General features: G+C 38.1%; 1 protein-coding gene across 2 annotated transcripts in view; it reads right to left on the bottom strand.

Annotated features, from left to right (window-relative positions):
- The window catches only part of LOC129672188 (contactin-associated protein like 5-1-like), a 715,327-nt gene extending 698,006 nt beyond the window's left edge, over positions 1–17,321 (bottom strand). For both annotated transcript variants that reach the window (XM_055601503.1, XM_055601502.1), the window contains exon 1: positions 16,853–17,321. In XM_055601503.1, coding sequence (XP_055457478.1) covers positions 16,853–16,934 — 82 coding nt within the window. In that variant the 5' untranslated portion in view covers positions 16,935–17,321. The remainder of the gene's footprint in view (positions 1–16,852) is intronic.
- Positions 17,322–18,387: the final 1,066 nt, after the last annotated feature.

Here is an 18,387-nt window from a genome sequence, read left to right on the forward strand (position 1 = left end):
CCACTGTTCAGTGGTATCTCCTGGACCATAAGATGTTGTCATCATGATATCCTTGTTCTGGATACTTGAAGCTCCAAGCAGCAAGTCCCTGACTGTGACAACCAAAGATCTGTCCAGAGAGATGGAGTTTTAGTTTAGTGACAAGCTTCCATGTTGGCTTCTGTAGCAGCTTGAGTAGTTTGTATTTTCTATCAGCACGGCATACAGTTTCCTTCTGTCCACATCCTTACTAGCACTTGCTATTTATGATCTTGATGGCAGCCGTTCAGACTAGACTGAGACAGAATCTCAGTGAGGTCCTGATTAAAATTTCTTTGACAGCTTGTGAACCAGTTGACCATTTCATTTTCACATGTTGATTCACGTTTTGAGAAATGACTGTTCTTTTGCACAGTTATTGACTGGGTTGTTTGAACTTCTGTGTGATCAAGCTGTACAACAACTGGAAAATCACAAGTCAATCAATTACAGAGATATTTACACAACAATATTGATTGTAGCACTACTCAAACTAGGTAAAATATAGAGCCAATCCCATTATCCAAAAAATAAAAGGCATAAAATGTGATATATATACATATATGTATATATATATATGTATATATATATATGTATATATATATATGTATGTATGTATATATGAATGGAAGAATTTTTTGAGCCATAAACATGAATATCATTTGCTTTAAGAAAAAAATGATGTTAACTGGAGAAAATTGCAGTAAATGAATTAAGTCCCTCTCAGAAAAAAAAAAAAAAGTATTTGTGGCCCTTAGACACATAAAGCCATACATATGTATAAATGACATAAAACTGAAGTAAAATTGTCTAGGGAGGCAAAAGGGCTTAAAAGGTAGGACAAAGAGAGAAAAGGAGAGTAAAAAATCATGGGGGAAATAAACTCAACATAGAAAATAAAATGTATAAAAACTTAAGAAAATTATTTTAATAAGTGTTCTGAAACATTACCATTTTATTTCTAGAAGAAAGACATTTCTTTTGAAAATAGTAGTTCTATTATACCTACTAAGTTGAGTTTTCATGAAAAGAGAAATGCAAAATAGTTCTGCTATTATTAATTAATTAATTCTTCTGTGTTTGAACATATGGCCATACACATGTGAAAGCAACCTCTCAATGAAGTTGGCTTTCTGTAGAAGTCAAACTACCAATTCACCAAAATGCACAGGTGCCATTTTAGCTTTGGCTTCTAATGTGGGATTAGAATTAGAGAGCATATTAAACTAGACTTCCATTGCCCATCACATTTATGATATTTTTATTTGTCCATGCATAAAATGACCTCATTTTCTCCAAAAGTCATAAACATTTAGCAATAAGAAACCACTAAGTAGGATATCCTAGTAAGGGGAACAGGGACTATATCTGACATTAACTCAGTGGCTGGCTTTTTGATCTCCTCCTTTACCCCCCCCCACAAGGGAGGAGCAGTCTTGCTAGGCCACAGAAGACATTGAAGCCAGTCCTGATGAGATCTGATAAGCTGTGGTCAGATGGAAGGGGAGGAAGACCTCCACTATCAGTGGACTTAGAGAGGGGCAAGGTGAAGATGAGGGAGGGAGGTAGGATTGGGTGGGAATGAGGGAGGGGGCTATAGCTGAGATACAAAGTAAATAAACTTTAATTAATATAAAAAATAAAAATTAAAAAAGTAATCAAACTGTCAAACTGAATTTACTAATAAAAGTTTATATTTATGTGGAAAACATAGAACTGTTTACCCCTAAGTAATGTTTCAAGAAGTGTGAAACATCAATAGATTTATACATTCTCCTCTTGAATTGATTTTATTTCACATGCTCAGATGTTTCTTGGATTAACTTTACAAATACATTTTCATAGCACCTACTCTCTTTTTTATCTTTTTTATTTTTATTTTTTATTAATTACAGTTTATTCACTTTGTATCCTCCCATAAGCCCCTCCCTCCTCCCCTTCTAGCCCTCCCCTCCCTCCCCTTCCTTCTTGCTTGCCCCTCCCAAGTCCACTGATAGGGGAGGTCCTCCTCTCCTTCCTCTGATCTTAGTCTATCAGATCCCATCAGGAATGGCTGCATTGTCATCTTCTGTACAGAACCAGAAAATTTGAACACAGGGGTCTCCCCAGGGACTCATATTCCAACCAAGGAACATGCCACTGTCTGTGCTTAATAATGATGCTATTTTCCAAGTTCAGGTATTTTATCAGACCCTTAACAACTGGAAAAAGGTTTGCTAAGATGCTAGGCAACCTTAGACACCATTTTGCTACTGAACAAATAAAAATGGAATGTGTGTAAATGTCTGTATGCAAAAGATAAAGTGATTTCCTTGATCAAGTGGCCATCCTGCTACTTTTAATGAAAGGTTGCATTAGTTCTTAATAGGATGAAGCTTTACTCAGAAAACACTGTGATTCTTCACCCAGAACTGGAAAAAAAGATGATGGCAAGAGTAATAGGAAAAAAAAGTTTATGTTATAGACCCAATTTTTGAAACAATTTAATCTGGGTTTGATACATTAAAAGATGTCTACAAAATAACTCGCATTACTGTTACGTCCTGAATATCAAATTCCATGCCAAGGAAAATCACTTTCCAGTTAAGCCTGAGTTCAGTAATTGTAAACTATGTAAAAAGCCAGATTTGATCGAATACAGGTGTATTCCAAGTGTTCCCACAGATGTATGTGGGAGTGGAGACAGGAGAGTCAGCAAAGACGTGCAGACTGTTAACTTTGTGTATGCAGTGCATTGGCAAAAACATGACAAACAACAACAAAACCTGAGAGAACCAGCCTCAAAATGTTGTTTTATGACCTCCACATTCCACATACACACAGTATGTCTACATACTCTTTTACACATACATAAAACTGACTAAATACACAAATAAATATGAAATATCACAAGTAGGCATATACATTTGAACACTTTTTTCCCCCCGGCTAGTGGCTGTAGTTAGTCTGGGAAAGTTGTGGAGCCTTTAGAAGACAAATCCTAGGTGGAGTAAGTGTCTTCTTGTTTGTTATCTGTTTCCTGTCCTACCAGAATGTGAGGGGCAGAGAGATGCCAGCCACATGCTCCTCTCACCTGCCATGTTTTCTGGTCCATTTTGATGGGCTGATACTCTAAGCAAAGTCCTCCCTTTTTAATTTGCTTCTGGTAGGCATTCATTCATGCAACAAGAAAAGCAAGTAATACAACTACTAATTTTTAGAAGTGGTTATTTCATTTGTGTGTGTGTACATGTGTGAGTGTGTGTCCACATACCACTGCATATGTGTGGAGTCAGAGGATAGGTTGTAGAAAAGGATTTTTTTTCCCTGCAACGTGGGTTTCATGCATAGAACTGAGATTACAAGCTTGGAAAAAAAGGTGATTTTACTGCTAAACCTACAAGTATTAACTTCTCAAAGCAAAGATAGGAATACACACACACACACACACACACACATGCGAGCCATACTCATATAACTATGTTACAGGTTATCAGGGAGTGTGAAAAGAACAAATCAGTACCATAAACTCACCAGAAACATTAGGCGACTGTGCTCACTGTATCGTTACCAGAGTTGTCCTGTGTTTTACTGATAACAAACCTTAACCTAAATAAATCCCAAGGCCAAATACTCATCACCCCAGGCTATATCTGTTATCCACATATTTAAGCATTACCACCTCCTAGTCTTGTTACTAAAATGTCAAGCTGAGTATATTCAAAGCTCACATTCTGTCTGTTAGTTAGAAAATAGTACACCGTGAAAGAATTTATAAAAATAACTTGAGTAAATGAGAATGCAAGATAGGCTTTTGCAAAGCCATCCTGAAACAGAGCAGCTGCAGTGGGACATGGCTCCATACCTTCCATTCTCCTGGAAAAACATTCGATGTCAGAAAATAAAGAGATGTTAATTTTATCCAAATGTGAATTTAAATTCATAATCTAGAGAGGTAAATATTCACAAAGATGACAACCGAGTCAGTATTGACTCTGGGGATAATAAATGGGGACATTCACCAGAACAAGTGGTTTATGTAAAAAATAGGACCATGTGTAACTCTACTGGCTATGTCAACTATGGTAGAAAATGAATGATGCATCAAAAACGAGGTATGTATGCTGGGATAATGGCTAAGTTTGAAAAGTGATTGCCACATGAGCGTGAGGACTTGAGTTTGAGTTCCAAATGCCCACATAAACCTAGGAGCATTGGTCCATGTCTGTAGCCCCAGCACTGGGAGCATAGAGATAGGCATATCTGGAGCTCGTTGGTCATCCAGCCTAGCCAAACTGCTGAGCTCCAGATTTGTTTAAAAATAAATAAATAAATAAAATGTAGTGTGGTTGAAGAAGTCACCTAATGTCCATGTATGTCCTCAACATGTAGTTGTGAGCACATGGACACAAAACGCCATAGACCGCTACACACAGCCATATCAAAAACAATGTACCCTTCACACATCTCACCACTTTCACAGAATTGTGTAGCATACATGCATTCATATATGTGCAATGCTAATTTTTTGAAATAATGTATTAAATATGATATACAATTTAAATTATCATAATACAAAATAGTAGATTCTGTAAAAATATAACATAAGGCATTTGGAATTTCTTAAAGGGAGTAATGGGGACCATAAATATCTGAATGGACAGATGCTCTGAAGGATTTTGCACAGAGCAAGTACTAGAATGAGATAAAAACATTGGCAATTGGGTCAGAATCAGTTACTAAGGCCAAATCCAGAACTAGCACAATTGCTTTAATTTGTTTGTCTCTACTTCCAATCACGTTAGTCAGTAGAAGACAGGAAGGAGGAATACTTGCTGTGATGGTCCACGGTTCATTTCTTACCCAATGTAAAGATGCCTGACACAATGGGCTTGCCACATATGTCCTAGATAAGGGCTTGCTGCATTGGCTAGCATTTCACTCAATTTGTCTGTGCTTCAGTTTTATCAAATATTATTTTGCCATACACTTTGCTATGCATGAAATCACTACTTTTCTTTCTTTCTTTTTTTTTTTTTTTTTTTTTTTTTGAGGAGGTCCTAAGGGGATACCTGGAAAGTAGGTGGATAATTCAATGGTCTTTACATGACAATTCTTTCACACAAAAATAGCTCTTGACTGCAAACCAAGGAGAACAAGATGAGGAGCCATTTTTGTTGACAAGCTGCTATCTTTCTTTTCAGATCAGTAAATGACAATTCATGACACTTATATAAATAGCAGCAAGAGAAAACAAGATTTCCAACAGATTAAAAATACAACCAGGAGCTTCTCTTCTAGCTATCTGGAATATACAGTATTTTACTGCTAGCTAGAGAATCCTGCTGTATAGTTAAGGATGTAAGAACTTTCTATTAGTAAACCAACATATAAATGGTTGAGGCAATATGCTGAATATCCTTGTATGATAAGAATACAATATACACAGTGCATTAAAACATTGCACTTTATCACATAAAAATACATAATTAAAATGTGTCAATAACCCCAGAAAAAAATGGCAGCTACTTATTTCATATGACTTCAGGCAGAGATCATATTAATAGCTTTACTAGACTCTCAGTGATCACTGCAAACAGACGCAGTGTTGTGTTCCCAGGGTGTCCCCACTGCTCCACCCCAGCCAGGCAATAGCTGTCTGAATACTGGCAGCTCCTTTTCTCTTTCTCCAAAACTCTAAAAATATGATTATTTTTGTGTGTAATTACGAACTTAGATTTGCGTAACTAAGAATTAGGTAGGACTAGAAAAAATGCATATATGTTCAACCACTTGTATAAAAAGTCTGATAACTTGGTTGAAATTCCCATACACCATGTAATGTCAGATATCCTAGCACATTATTATTGCCAGATTACCTACAGAGAGATAGGATATGGAGATGGCAGAATCTCTGAAAGCATATACACCAGCTACCCTGGTATAGGCAGTGATGACTTAACCTGTCTCATACAAGGTGAAAAATGAAGACTGACATGAAGATTGTCTTCTGCTTTCTATGAGCTTGCACTCACACACTCACATGCAGAGAGAAAGAGGAAGAGAGGAAGGAGATAGTTTGTTAAAGTGTGAGGAACTTCACAAGAGACATCCTTGAATCAGAAGAGAAAGAATATGCTGAACCACAGAATTCTGAGCAGTCATTCTTCATTTTCTCCAAAGCAGCGCTTTGTAATTTATTTTAAGTACTGAAATTCTATAAAAAAATTCCTTTAGAAATGCAAATATTCTGCTTTCAAAATAAGTTTCAGTATTTATGGAATTACCCTTTTCAATGCTGTTTTTTATTTTTTATTTTTTGAATAGAACAAAATATTTATTGATGGCTTTGTGGTTAACAGTCAGGATAATAAAAGACCTTTCTTGTCTGTAAGAATTTATAGAAGAATTGAAGTTTTCTCCAAGGAAAAAGATATTGAACACTGAACAATGTATTTTTAGACTCCCTGAGCCTGAGGAAGCATGTCCAAAGAGTCAAGGCAGGAATTGAAAACTAAGATGCAGAAGGCCAACCGGGACCCACGGTTGAAAGAATAGGCCCATAAGTCCTTGAAATTGGAGCAAAAAAAAAAAAAATGTATTGGTTAAACTCTCCACCAAGCTAATTATGAGAGCAGGCTGCTGTAAGGGCCATTCCTCATTACCAAATGGATGTTCTGTGGTCAGCAGGCTTCTGATTGTGTCTAGATATTGCTAATGTCTGTAAAATGAGAAGTACTAAATTCTCTTAATTGACTCTTGATCAAAAAGAACCTGACCTTGTGGATCCCAGTCCAGGCCACACACAAGGCTCAGTGTGAGGTCAGCTAGTGGACAAGCAGAGATGACCTGAGTTTTTCCCAGATGAATGTAGTGGAGGAACCACAGACTCAGGTCAGGTCAGGCAGTTTTCTTAAAGAAAACACGTCCTCAGTGCTCCATTTCTGTTCATCACCAGGCTCTTGGGTATCCCTGCTTCTGTATCTTTGTAGTTCCCATCATTGATTGACCACATTGTGCAGCTTATAGATCAGTAATAGTGGCTAACGGAAAATGAAGCAAACTGTTGTTCTGAGATAAAGGGATAGATGGTGGCCTTCTCTCTAATATGGGAATCTTGGAAGGCACAAACACAGAGAGAGGCAAAAAGCCAAGCTCGTGCCCTAGGGCTAAAACAGTCTGGATGGGCCAAGGAATACAGTTGGGTCATCAATTTTAATTAAAGTTTTGAGGAAAATACTTTTATCATAAACAAAGATATAATGTAGAGCTAAATGCGAATTTGCCTGCGCGTTTAAGATAAAATTTCTAGCAATTATACACTTCACTGGTCACTGACTGCTGTGCCATTCAAATTCCCACAGCTCTCCTAAGACTCTGCTCCTCTAGACATGGCATTCGAGTGAGAAATCTGTGAAAGCATTAGCTTAGGCCATAACGTGGAAAACTTACACTCAAATTCAATGAATCACGCAGAGGAGGGAACAAAAAAAAAAAAAAAAAAAAAAAAAGAAGGAGAGAGCCACAGAGAAGGAATCGAGGAAAAGAGTGAGGAAGATGTGAAAGAAAGGTACAGTGGAGAGGACAGCTGATGAGCAGGACATGGTGAGATTAGAACAGAGAAGGGAAGAAACCTTTACACACTGAGCAGGAATATAGTGGTGATAGTCAATCACCAAGTTTTTGTGCACAGGGCAGAGTTGGTTCTGATTTCCCCCTTTCCTCAGCTCAAAACATTCCCTTCTCCTTCTCTTTACACTTATTGCTACCTGGACAGGCTGTCCTCTCAGGAGTCAAGTGGCCTATGCAGAAGGATCTCTGTAGTCTTCTCTAATGGACTCTGCATAGCTAATTTCTGTGAACTGGAAGGCATTACCCATAATTACAGATTTGAAGCATTAGTGCGATTGGTAGAGGAGTGGTTTAGGAACAGATGGGTGGGGGCAGATGGAACTAGGTTGGCATCGCTAAGTGTCCTGTAGGTGTATGATCTGTGTCAAGCTTCTGCTGCAGCAGACTTTGCTGGAAGTTTATTTGGTGACTGCTCACACAGTATAGCAAATCAGAGGAGGACTCCAGCAAAATCATCTGCTACACCCTCTACACAGTAATGAGTTCATGGAAAGATACCCATAATGCACAAGTGCATGACCTCACAGAATAGAAGGACTGTAGAGCAAGGAAAGCAAATGCTATTTGGTAGGAAGGACAAAAAGAAGGAAACATGCATTCAGGCTCAATGGCCTAGGAGAGCCTATTAAATACTGCTCTCTCTGCAAACTGATTTATTTCTTTTTATGTTTGCATGCTGTATATATCTGTATGTGATATTTGTTTATGTATGTCTGTATGTGATGTTTATGTGATGTCTGTATATGCATATGGAGTGTGTGATGTTTGTGGATATGCATGTGAATCTTGGGTGTGTTCATATAGGAGGGGTCTTACACATCTTAATGCATGTGTCGAGGTTAGGTGCCTTAGGAACACTGTAGTTATAGAAGTATACCACGGCCAGCTCTTTGTAGGTACTGGGGATTCAAACTCAAGCTCTTAATCTTACACAGCACACACTTCAGTCACTGAGCTATTTCGCGGACTTTCAAAGTTCCTTTAACTGTTATCAACTTATGACTGTCTTTAGAGGGATATTTCTGCTTCAAAGGTAAATTGTTAGAAATGATATGCACTCAAGTGTGTTGTCATTTCCCCTCAGTTTCTTTCTGTCTTCATCATTGCTGTTGTTGCCCTGAAACACACCTCTGATTCTGTTTATGTAGGAAACAGATAGAACTATCCCCAACTGTCCTCATCTCCCCCCAAATTTCACAAAATAGACAGTATAGAGACATCTGTATTTATGCTTGAAGATCAATTACTAATGATAACACATTAACCTGATGCACCCAACACTAGAAATTCTCCTTCCATGAGCAGACTCTAGAGGGAGTTAGAATGCCTCATCAAGCCCCAGTTGAGGGGACCAGAATCCATAATGTTAAGGTTTAATTATACACTCCTTAATGACTAGTTCTCAATTTGCTGACACAAACAAATATAATTTATAAACTGGAGGATGTCATCAGAGTGATGGATACAGGTAGTATGTGTTATATGGTGTCATGTACGGATGAAATACGCTGCATTTGGGATATGGCCACTCTGCATTGCCAGCCAAAGCACTTTATTTCAGAGCACTGAACACCTTTGGAGCATGTATTGCTCTCATTTGTCACAAACAATGGCAGCATTTGTAGAGTACATTTTAGCTGCAAACCTGTGATTTTGTGTGCTTAGTAGCTCATACATCTCCATGCCTTGAATTTTTCTGGTCATTATTTTCTTTGAAGAACTGTGTAAGCTGTACTTCCACAGGTCCTTCTTGGGTTCCTTACTAGTTGTTACCTGACTTTCAGTAATTATCTCAGTTAGTTTTCTTTCCAACATTTTTGTTTTATTTCATTCTAAGCCTCATTATTTCTTGGAAATATGGAGGGTCTGGGGGGGGAAACTTAGGTTTTTCACTGTAAAGTTCTTGCAGTGAAAGCTTTAAAACCTAAGTTGAGGCTTAGAACCCACAAAAAAAAATCCATGTACACAATATATCATACAGCATAATAGTGAACAGAATTTGATATGTGAAATCTACATAAAGGAATGAATTAACACCACAAAATTAATTATTATCTATATACATACTGTGGCTTGCACAGACTTCAACTGCACACAGACACAGGACAAGCAACACACACACACACACACACACACACACACTACTAAAATAATTTAGCTGCATATCAAGACTTGGATATATAATCCCAACACCAAAAGATGCCTAGGACTGCCCTAATGCCTATTTAAACAAACTAGTTAAGTTATAGGTCAAGGAAAGAATTTGTCTCAAAGAAGATATATAACTTTCTTAAAGGTAAGACAGTCTGAACTGCAGCATATGCACAGACAAACACACATGTGCACGCACATACATACACTCAAAAAAAATTGTAAGGGGGGAAATTCAAATGTACTAATTTGACTTTTCATCCCCAGAACCCAAAGAGTGGGTGACAACTCTCTTGAATTCCAGTTCTAGGGTTCCCAATGCCCTCCTCTGAATTCCGCAGGCCCCAAGCATGTGGGGTAGTACACATGCATCTGTATATGCACATATGCACAAAAGCAGAACACTCATGAAAATAAAAATTAACGACATTTTAAGAATTAAAACTCCTCAGTGAAACGGTTTCTTTTAAGTTTTAAAAAATTCATATTAACCCACTTCTTTACTTTACTTTCTTTTCTTTACTTTCTATTCTTTCCCTACATCAATCCACAGCAGCTCCCTCTTCTAGTCTGCTGAGTTTCTTCAAAACTTAGTTCAGTTTCACTTTCCTCAAGAGCACATTTGAACGCTCCAGCTAATGTGGAAGACACTCACCAAATGCTTTCCATTGCACTCATGCTAACCTGTTTTGCACTCACATGACTAACAAATTATTTTCTTGGCTGCAAAGCTTTTCACCATGCCTGGAGGTCTTGTAGTATGTCCTGATAGGTAATCATCACTTCTCCAACTACATAGGAAACTCAACATCGAGAAAGAAAAACAATACTTGGAGTGACTTTCATCAACAAGTTCCTCAAATGAGTAACACACTAACTGAGGACACTTATACCTTTTTTCTCATAGCTAAGACGACATAGGTGTCTCAAAGTTATTTCACAAGAGTAATGTAGTATATACCCATTTAGCAAATATCTTTTCCATAATCCAGCACAAAATTCCATTAAATAGAATCAAAAAGCACCTTTTATGTTAAACCTAAGGCAGTGAAAGAAATTTCTTATAACAATGGGGAAATGTATTTTTCAGAGTATAGAAAAAACATTCAAAACATTGCTTAAAGAAAGTTAATCAGGGGGAAGTAGCATTACCAGGCCACAGAAGAATACACTGCAGCCACTCTTGATGAGACCTAATTGACTAAGATCAGAAGGAAGGAAAAGAAGACCTCCCCTATCAGTGGACTTGGGGAGGGGCATGCATGCAGAGAGTGGAGGAAAGGAGGGATGGGAGGAGGGATCCAGGGGGGATACAAAGTGAATAAAGTGTAATTAATAAAGAATTAAAATATGCATATATATATATATATATATAGAGAGAGAGAGAGAGAGAGAGAGAGGGTTAATTAAATGAAATCAAAGTTGTAGTTAGTAATTTCAGTGGAAAAAGATGGGGGTTTTTCAGGAAAATGGCTTCATGTGCACATGTTATGACTGGCATGCAATGCACCCAGAGAAGCATGCAGAAGGGATCTATGCTGCAGATCTCACACTCTGTAAGGCAGTTTGAACTTCTGTTCAAATAATAGTTGTTAAAATAGCAACATGAAGCAAACACACCTTAAAAGCAAAACTGTCAATATGCAGTAAAAAAAATCTCTTAGTTTAAGATAGAAAATTCCTCCTAGAAAACCATTATATCACTTCCTCCTTCATCTTCTTGATCAGTATTTCAGGCATTGGATACAGTAATTCAAATAAAATACGAGAAAGAGGTAATGCGTCTTAGTTGAGGCAACAAGGATTATAGAAAGTGTTACAAAAATGAGATAGATAGGGGCACCCAACCTAGACTGAAGAAATACAAAAATATATTTTATATATTCTTTGACAATTTCATATATGTATGCAGTATATCTTAATCGTTACCATCTCTATTCTCCTTTCCCATTCTTTCAGATACTCCCAGAATATCCAACACTAGGAAATGTCTGTGCATGTGTGTATACGTGTGTGTGCACATGTTCATGTGCATGTAGTTGCCAGACTGTGAAAAAAAATAAGGGAAATATTTTTGTGGGTCAAATTAATAAGCACTTAATATAAATAAATACAAGAGATATGAGACTTCATGGTTTGTAAGCTGTAGAGCTCCGTGTTTTGTTAGGAGAGATACTGGTGATGAGATTTAGATTATTACACAAAGCCAGATCAGGGCTTGCACCATGCCACAGATATCAGGGCTTCATTGCACCACACAGCAGAACTATGATCTGACATTGACAGACTATGGGACACAATGTCAACAGGAGAGCCTTTTGTGTCATTGTCCTGTGCTTGTGTGTACACAGCAGGATGATCCAAATTTCTCCTCAATATTTTCTTTAACTCTTATTAAGTTTTCAGTTAAAAAGTATGAAATAGAATTAAATCCTCAACTGGGAGTACTAGCTCAGACACAAAGTTGCTTTTCTTTGAACAATTTGTTATTTGCTGTCATACTTCAAGTTTTGATCTGAATGCTTTTGGCATTATTTTTTCCAGGTATGACTCAGGAGTTCTGGGGAAAACTGCTACCTCATTCCTTTCTCCAAGGTTGAAGTTATGAGGTTGATCTTAAAGAACCTCTGCCAGATTCCTGCAGATGCTACACAAACTACCTATCAAGTGCCCTGGAAGATATTTTGTTGCAAACATGCTTGTGTTTAAAAAATGGATATAGATGGGGATTCACATTTTTCTCATTGCTCACATTAGTAATTTTGTGGACATGATTAAGTTATACTCATCTGAAATTCATTCATATGAGCTATATCACCTAATGTCCATTTTGCTGAGCAGATTTGTAAATTGTGTGCCATAGGTTACATGCCTACTAGTGGGAATTAAAACCACATTAAACTCTTATTCTTATTATAGTTGTCTACAAATTTTGAAGTGCCTTGATACCAAGCACACACAAATGAAATAACCTATGAGTAGCATCTGCAGTTAACAATAAGAACATATTACAAGTAAACATTGTCTTAATAACTAAACCTAGGCCTTTATTTAGCAAACAAACATTACTGGGGGAAGTAAGTAACCTTTAGGAAGTTACCAGGCAGAGGTGCAGTGTTTTAATGGATGAAACAATTTTCTTTTGAAATAAAAAAGGTCAGTGTTGTTTCCAAATTAGTACAATGCCCCTTCTTTTTTAAAATTGTAAAATGCCATTGCATTCTGCCTTATGAGGTAACTAAATCCATTCCTCATCTTTTTACCTGTTGTGAATAATTATCACATGTAGGTAATATTTCATCACAGTTCTGGGTTATTAACTGAAATACATTGAATTAACACCACAGAATTGAAAGATGCTCCAAATCATATTGTTTTGTAACAAAAGGATACAAGAAAGTAAAGTGATTTACTCAAAACTGAAGCCAGTTAGATAGATAGACCCAGAAAATGGAAGACCACCACGGGGAGAGTGGCCATTCCTTAGAAGAGAACCCAGGTGAGAGCAGAGCTGCTCAAGTAGACATTAATCTTCTCCTAAGTCTACTCCTTTATTATGACATCCTTCTGCTAGTTCTTAATTTATATTTTATAGCTACAAAGTGTTAATCTGGTTTAGATATGGGGCTAAACCATATGGAAATGGAAAGTGATTTCATGCCAATCATTAAAGGTCAAAATGAGTTAGTTTTTACTATGGAGAAAATTTCCAGACTGCCAACTGAGCAGTACTATGTTCCATCATTTCTGGTAGTTGTAGATGGCACAGAAAATACTGAACAGCCATTCTCCTGCCCCTCCAGAAGAGCACAATCACTGCTCATATCACTCTCCCATTTGGTTTGCTAACAGCCCTAAGGTAATTCAAGTTCTGATATCCCTTTACTGTCTCAATCAACATTCTCACTGATCTTGTGAACCTCAATATGTGAGAAAAGTCTACAATGTGGAGTTTTATATTCTTATCAGAGTAACATATCTCTGGGACTCTAATAATGGGCAACAATAAATTTTAAAGAGGTAATTAGTGATTGTTTTAAGTTATTTCAGAAAAAGTAAAGCTATTTTAAAATTATATTATATAATGTTTCTTTTATAAATGAAATTAACAGCATCTCTGTATGTGTTACATCTAGTCCTCCTGTTTTCTAGTCATCATACTTCTGTCATTATAAAATTTAGTTTGCCTAATCTTACATGAATAGCTTTAGTAAGATATTTAGCTGTTGTTCCGTTTGCCGTAGACACGTATCTCAAGTGCTGGCTGTGTTTTACCTGCAGGCTAGAAAAGTAGGTATTTGACCCCTGACCTGAGAGCTTACTGGGACTGGGAGTTCTGCTCTCACTTAATTAATCTCCCAAGTCATACCCTAGGTCCTTGTGTCACAGGAGTTGAATATATAATACTTATAAAATTTTACATTGGCCTAAATATTCACAGTTAACCAAGTCCCCCAATATATAGCCAGAGAAAATACTGTAGCTGTTTAACATACTGAAAATCTAGAATGGGAGAATTTCCAGAGGTAGTTACAGGCAGGTAATTGCATTCTCACCATAGATTTGTAATAGCTTATTATGGATGAACTTCTTCTGACCTGACTTTGTTTTCATTGTGCTTAATTAGAAACTTATAAAATTTGTAATTGGGTAAGCAGTCATTTTTCCCTGTGGAGATAAATGTACATGTTTGAGATAAAGTATGAGAAAATAAAACATTATACAAATAGATATTCATACTCTATGCATCTTCTAACAGCAAGTAATTACAAAAAGAGCAGAAAATTGAGTTATTTTTTAAAAGAAACCCCACGCCTCTAACTGTGCACCATGGAAGAAATTTTTCAACCAGTCAATTTTCAAGGATGCTGTTACTCATGACATGGGATATTCCTTAAAATGTAGAAAAGAATAATCTTAAAATTTATTTTCACAGCTCAAAATCAAACTCTTGGAAAGGAAATGTCTAACTCATCGTAGCATGTGTATGAAGATATTTACATCTGTAGCAAGTCCAATAGCTACACTTAATAAATAAAATCTGTGAGCAGCAGCCTAGAGAAACTGGGAAATATTCATGAGAAGTTTTGCCTTATAGTTTCTGAAGACCAATAATATGCATTGATTTTAGAACCAGTGGTTGCTAGAAACCTATTGTTTACTGAATTTATACAGTTTTCTCAATACAATAAATACTCAATGCTATTCCTTAAGAAAACTGACTCTAGAATATTTAGGAAACAGCACTCACTCAACTGATTTGTTTCTTGGAAATGAGGGATGCAATTGTCATTTGGGAAATTCTAAAAATTGTTATCACCGATTTTGTTTTTAAATTCTCAGAGAAGGCTTCATAACTGCCTTGGCTATCATAGGCTGAAGCTTCAAACCCAGGCCATTTAGTTTTATGAATGTTATCAAAACATATTTACCACAGTTAAATTAATTTACAGAAAAAAATGGCTCCAAGGAGAAATTTTTAAGAAGCATGATACTCAAGAAAGCCCAAGTCACACAGTCATGCTTCTACTCATTTCATTCATATCCCTCTCTCCCAGCTTTTGGATCTTGAAAGCATTCATTCTCTCCAGATAATGGAATGTGTTAAGGGGAAAACACAGTTTGCAGCCACACCTTTGTATCATTTGGACAACACTGACCTCTAGTGTTCCAGAAGGTAGAGAAATTAGCCCAGTAGCAAAGCTACTGCTTCATGCTCTTGGGCACCATGGGGATAATTTCAAGAAGGGGAGATGAGCAGGAGGAAAGGGGAACAGAGGAAAAAGAGTGAGAAGGCAAACAAGAAAATTTAATTAACCTGACTGTAACCTGACTCAATATATTCTCTAAAATAATTTAATAGCTTATCTCATCTTTACAGAGGGTATAGCCTCTTTTGCCCTCCTTTATAATACAAACTTTGAGAAAATATTACAGCTACAGATAGTGAGCTTTCCAATTTGGATCACAGAAACACTCTAAAGATTTATCTGCTTGTCTTCGTTCTGAACTGCAAATTCTGGGAAAAGTTCCTCTAAGGATTAAGAAATCAGGCAGAAGGATCTCCTGTAGTAAGTCTTCTCACCTTTTAAATAGCTGATATTAACTATACAAATTGCCACAGTAAAATAAAATTGTTTTAATATGGTTAATATTTGTAAGGTTCAGTGTAAGAACAGAAAATGAGGGAACAAACCCATAAACTTGAGGGACTATGGTAGGCTATGGTTTCAAACAACAGAGGTGACTTAATCGAATCACTTCTCATTTATGACTTCCCAGGGATGGAAAAACTTTCCTTCTCTCTCTAGAGAGGCAGCTGAGCAATTGAGTTTGAATGTCTCACAGCTTTAGCGATTTATTCAAGTTTGACAAACTAGATTCCTTAAATACATAGTGCAGGTAGCAGATTTCAGTAAGTAAAGCATCCCTTCCTATTAAATTAAGTGTTCTAAAGTTGCTGGGTCAAAACGTGGACAACATAATGCATATTCATTATTCTTTCACCCGACCAGGATTTCAAGGGTAGAGTGTGTACTAAAGCTCTTTCTTCTGTAATAGGATGGCCATTGATCTTTTCGGGTGACTAAATTTGGGCTACAACTGTTAGTCACAAACTCCCAATCCCCTTACATGTGTTACAAAATGCTCCAGTTGAAACCCTGATGCCTAGGGAGTGGAGAGTTAAGGGCATAGGATGGAGGTGGGGGTCAAGAAGTGTGCAGAACACATTGCAACTCGGTGAGAGCTACATTCCTCTGCTATCAACAAGCTCTGGAGCATCTCTGCTCCTAGAGGCTTGCTCCTGGCCCTTGCATCCTTGGCTGAGATTAAGAATTATGGAGTTAGCAGCAGGCTAAGGGAACTTTATGATTCCAAAGAAGGGCAGGCAATCCATCAGAGCAAGCTCATGAGAGCTCTGCTAACTTTTGGAATGGCTGTACTACCCTGGTGATGGTTTTCACCCTGCTCTTTCCTTTTACCAGCAGCATAAACAGTCGGACAGTGGATACTTATTCCGAATAGCATCTTATCCCACCTCACCTTCCCGCCCCCAGTTCTGAGTACTCACAATTAGTAGCTGTTAATCCTAAATGCCACAATCCAGAGAGCACCAGAGTCAAAACGCTGTTTAGTCTTGGTACAGGATCCATTTCTCCCAAGTGTGCGATCTTTTCCAGTTAAATCCAAAATTCGCAGGCACCAGCCTTGCCTTTTCTATCTTTTTCTTTATTTTTCTCTCCGTGTTTTTTTCTCCTCCGCACTGCCTGACCCTTCCCAGTCACCCCCTAGAACAGACCCTTTTCTCCTCACTCCATCCTGCTTCTTAGAAACTCCACCGAACGAGTAGCAGGGCTTCCTCGGAGATGCGAACTGCGATCGAGGTTTGCAGTTCCTGAAACTGACCCTTTCCGTGCCTTCCTTCCTCGCCTGCCTCGTCTTCTCCGGATTCCCGTTCTTAAAGGCTCAAATCCAAACTCGAGGGCAGCTCTTGGCGCTCGGCTCCGCCAATACCCAAATAGCACCTCGTTCAGGCGCTAGGCTGCATTCAGCACCACGGTGGCGGACAGCTTCTTATAGGCTCAACCCTTGTGGCACCGCCCCAGGCCGGGCCCGCCCCCCCACCCCCCACCCCCGCTTGCTTGCAAGAGTGGCCTAGGAGGGTCCTTGGTTGCTCCAGGGCAGACACTCTGCTGTGGTGTGCTTTGGCTACTTGATGAGGAAGCAAAGAGAAAAGCTTTCTCTCCTCTCTCTCTCTCTCTCTCTCTCTCTCTCTCTCTCTCTCTCTCGTATTCATACATTCCAATATCCATAAATCCAGAACTGCTTACTGCAACTCTTTCTCTTCCTCCCAAATTATGAACCAGATAATAGATATTTAAATCAGGTTTTCGGACAACGCTGCCGAAGCGATGCCCTGAGGAGCTGCAATACAGAAGCCTTAGGAGGAGGGATTTCCCATTATCTAACCTGATGTCTAATGCCTTTTTCTTTACTTCACAGGGGAGATTCAGAGAAAGCTTGCGAAGCGATTTCACCTGCAAGAGTGGGTGATTGACTGGTATTGATCTAATTGGGATTTCTTGTTTAGCCATTTAGGGATATGACTGCTCCCCTACTTTTCGGACCTTCACATCTGTATCTGTCCCTGGTCGCTGTTGGCTCATCGCTTCACGGGTACTGAAGGATGATTGGTGCTATGGGTTCCATCAGAGAGAAACATTTAAAACAATTTTAAAAGGCCATGGCTGGGGGATGATTAGAGACAAGAGGGTGCAGAGGATCAGTTGTGAGCCCATAGTTGGTTCTTAAAAGCTTTCCATCTAAAACATAAAAGATGAGCTTTGATTGCTTCCTCGGGGCTCTCTATTAGAGATCTTGGTTGTTTAGCTTCTAGCACGCATCTGGACTCTCTTCCTTTGCCATAGATCACTTTATTGTGTTTTTAGTGGGAAGCTGCCAGAAACCTGTCAAGTGTTAACAGAATGAGGAACCAGTAATGATGTCTTCTCTGTGAAGTTGACAATCAAGTTAGAGTGTGCAGGCTCTCTCCACATCAGAGGAAGTTGATGCCTCTCTCTCTCTTTCCCATATCTCATACCCAAC

The sequence above is a fragment of the Psammomys obesus genome, unplaced genomic scaffold (genome assembly GCF_907164565.1).
Source record: "Psammomys obesus unplaced genomic scaffold, mPsaObe1.curated_primary_1811, whole genome shotgun sequence".
In the NCBI taxonomy this organism is placed as follows: Eukaryota; Metazoa; Chordata; class Mammalia; order Rodentia; family Muridae; genus Psammomys; species Psammomys obesus.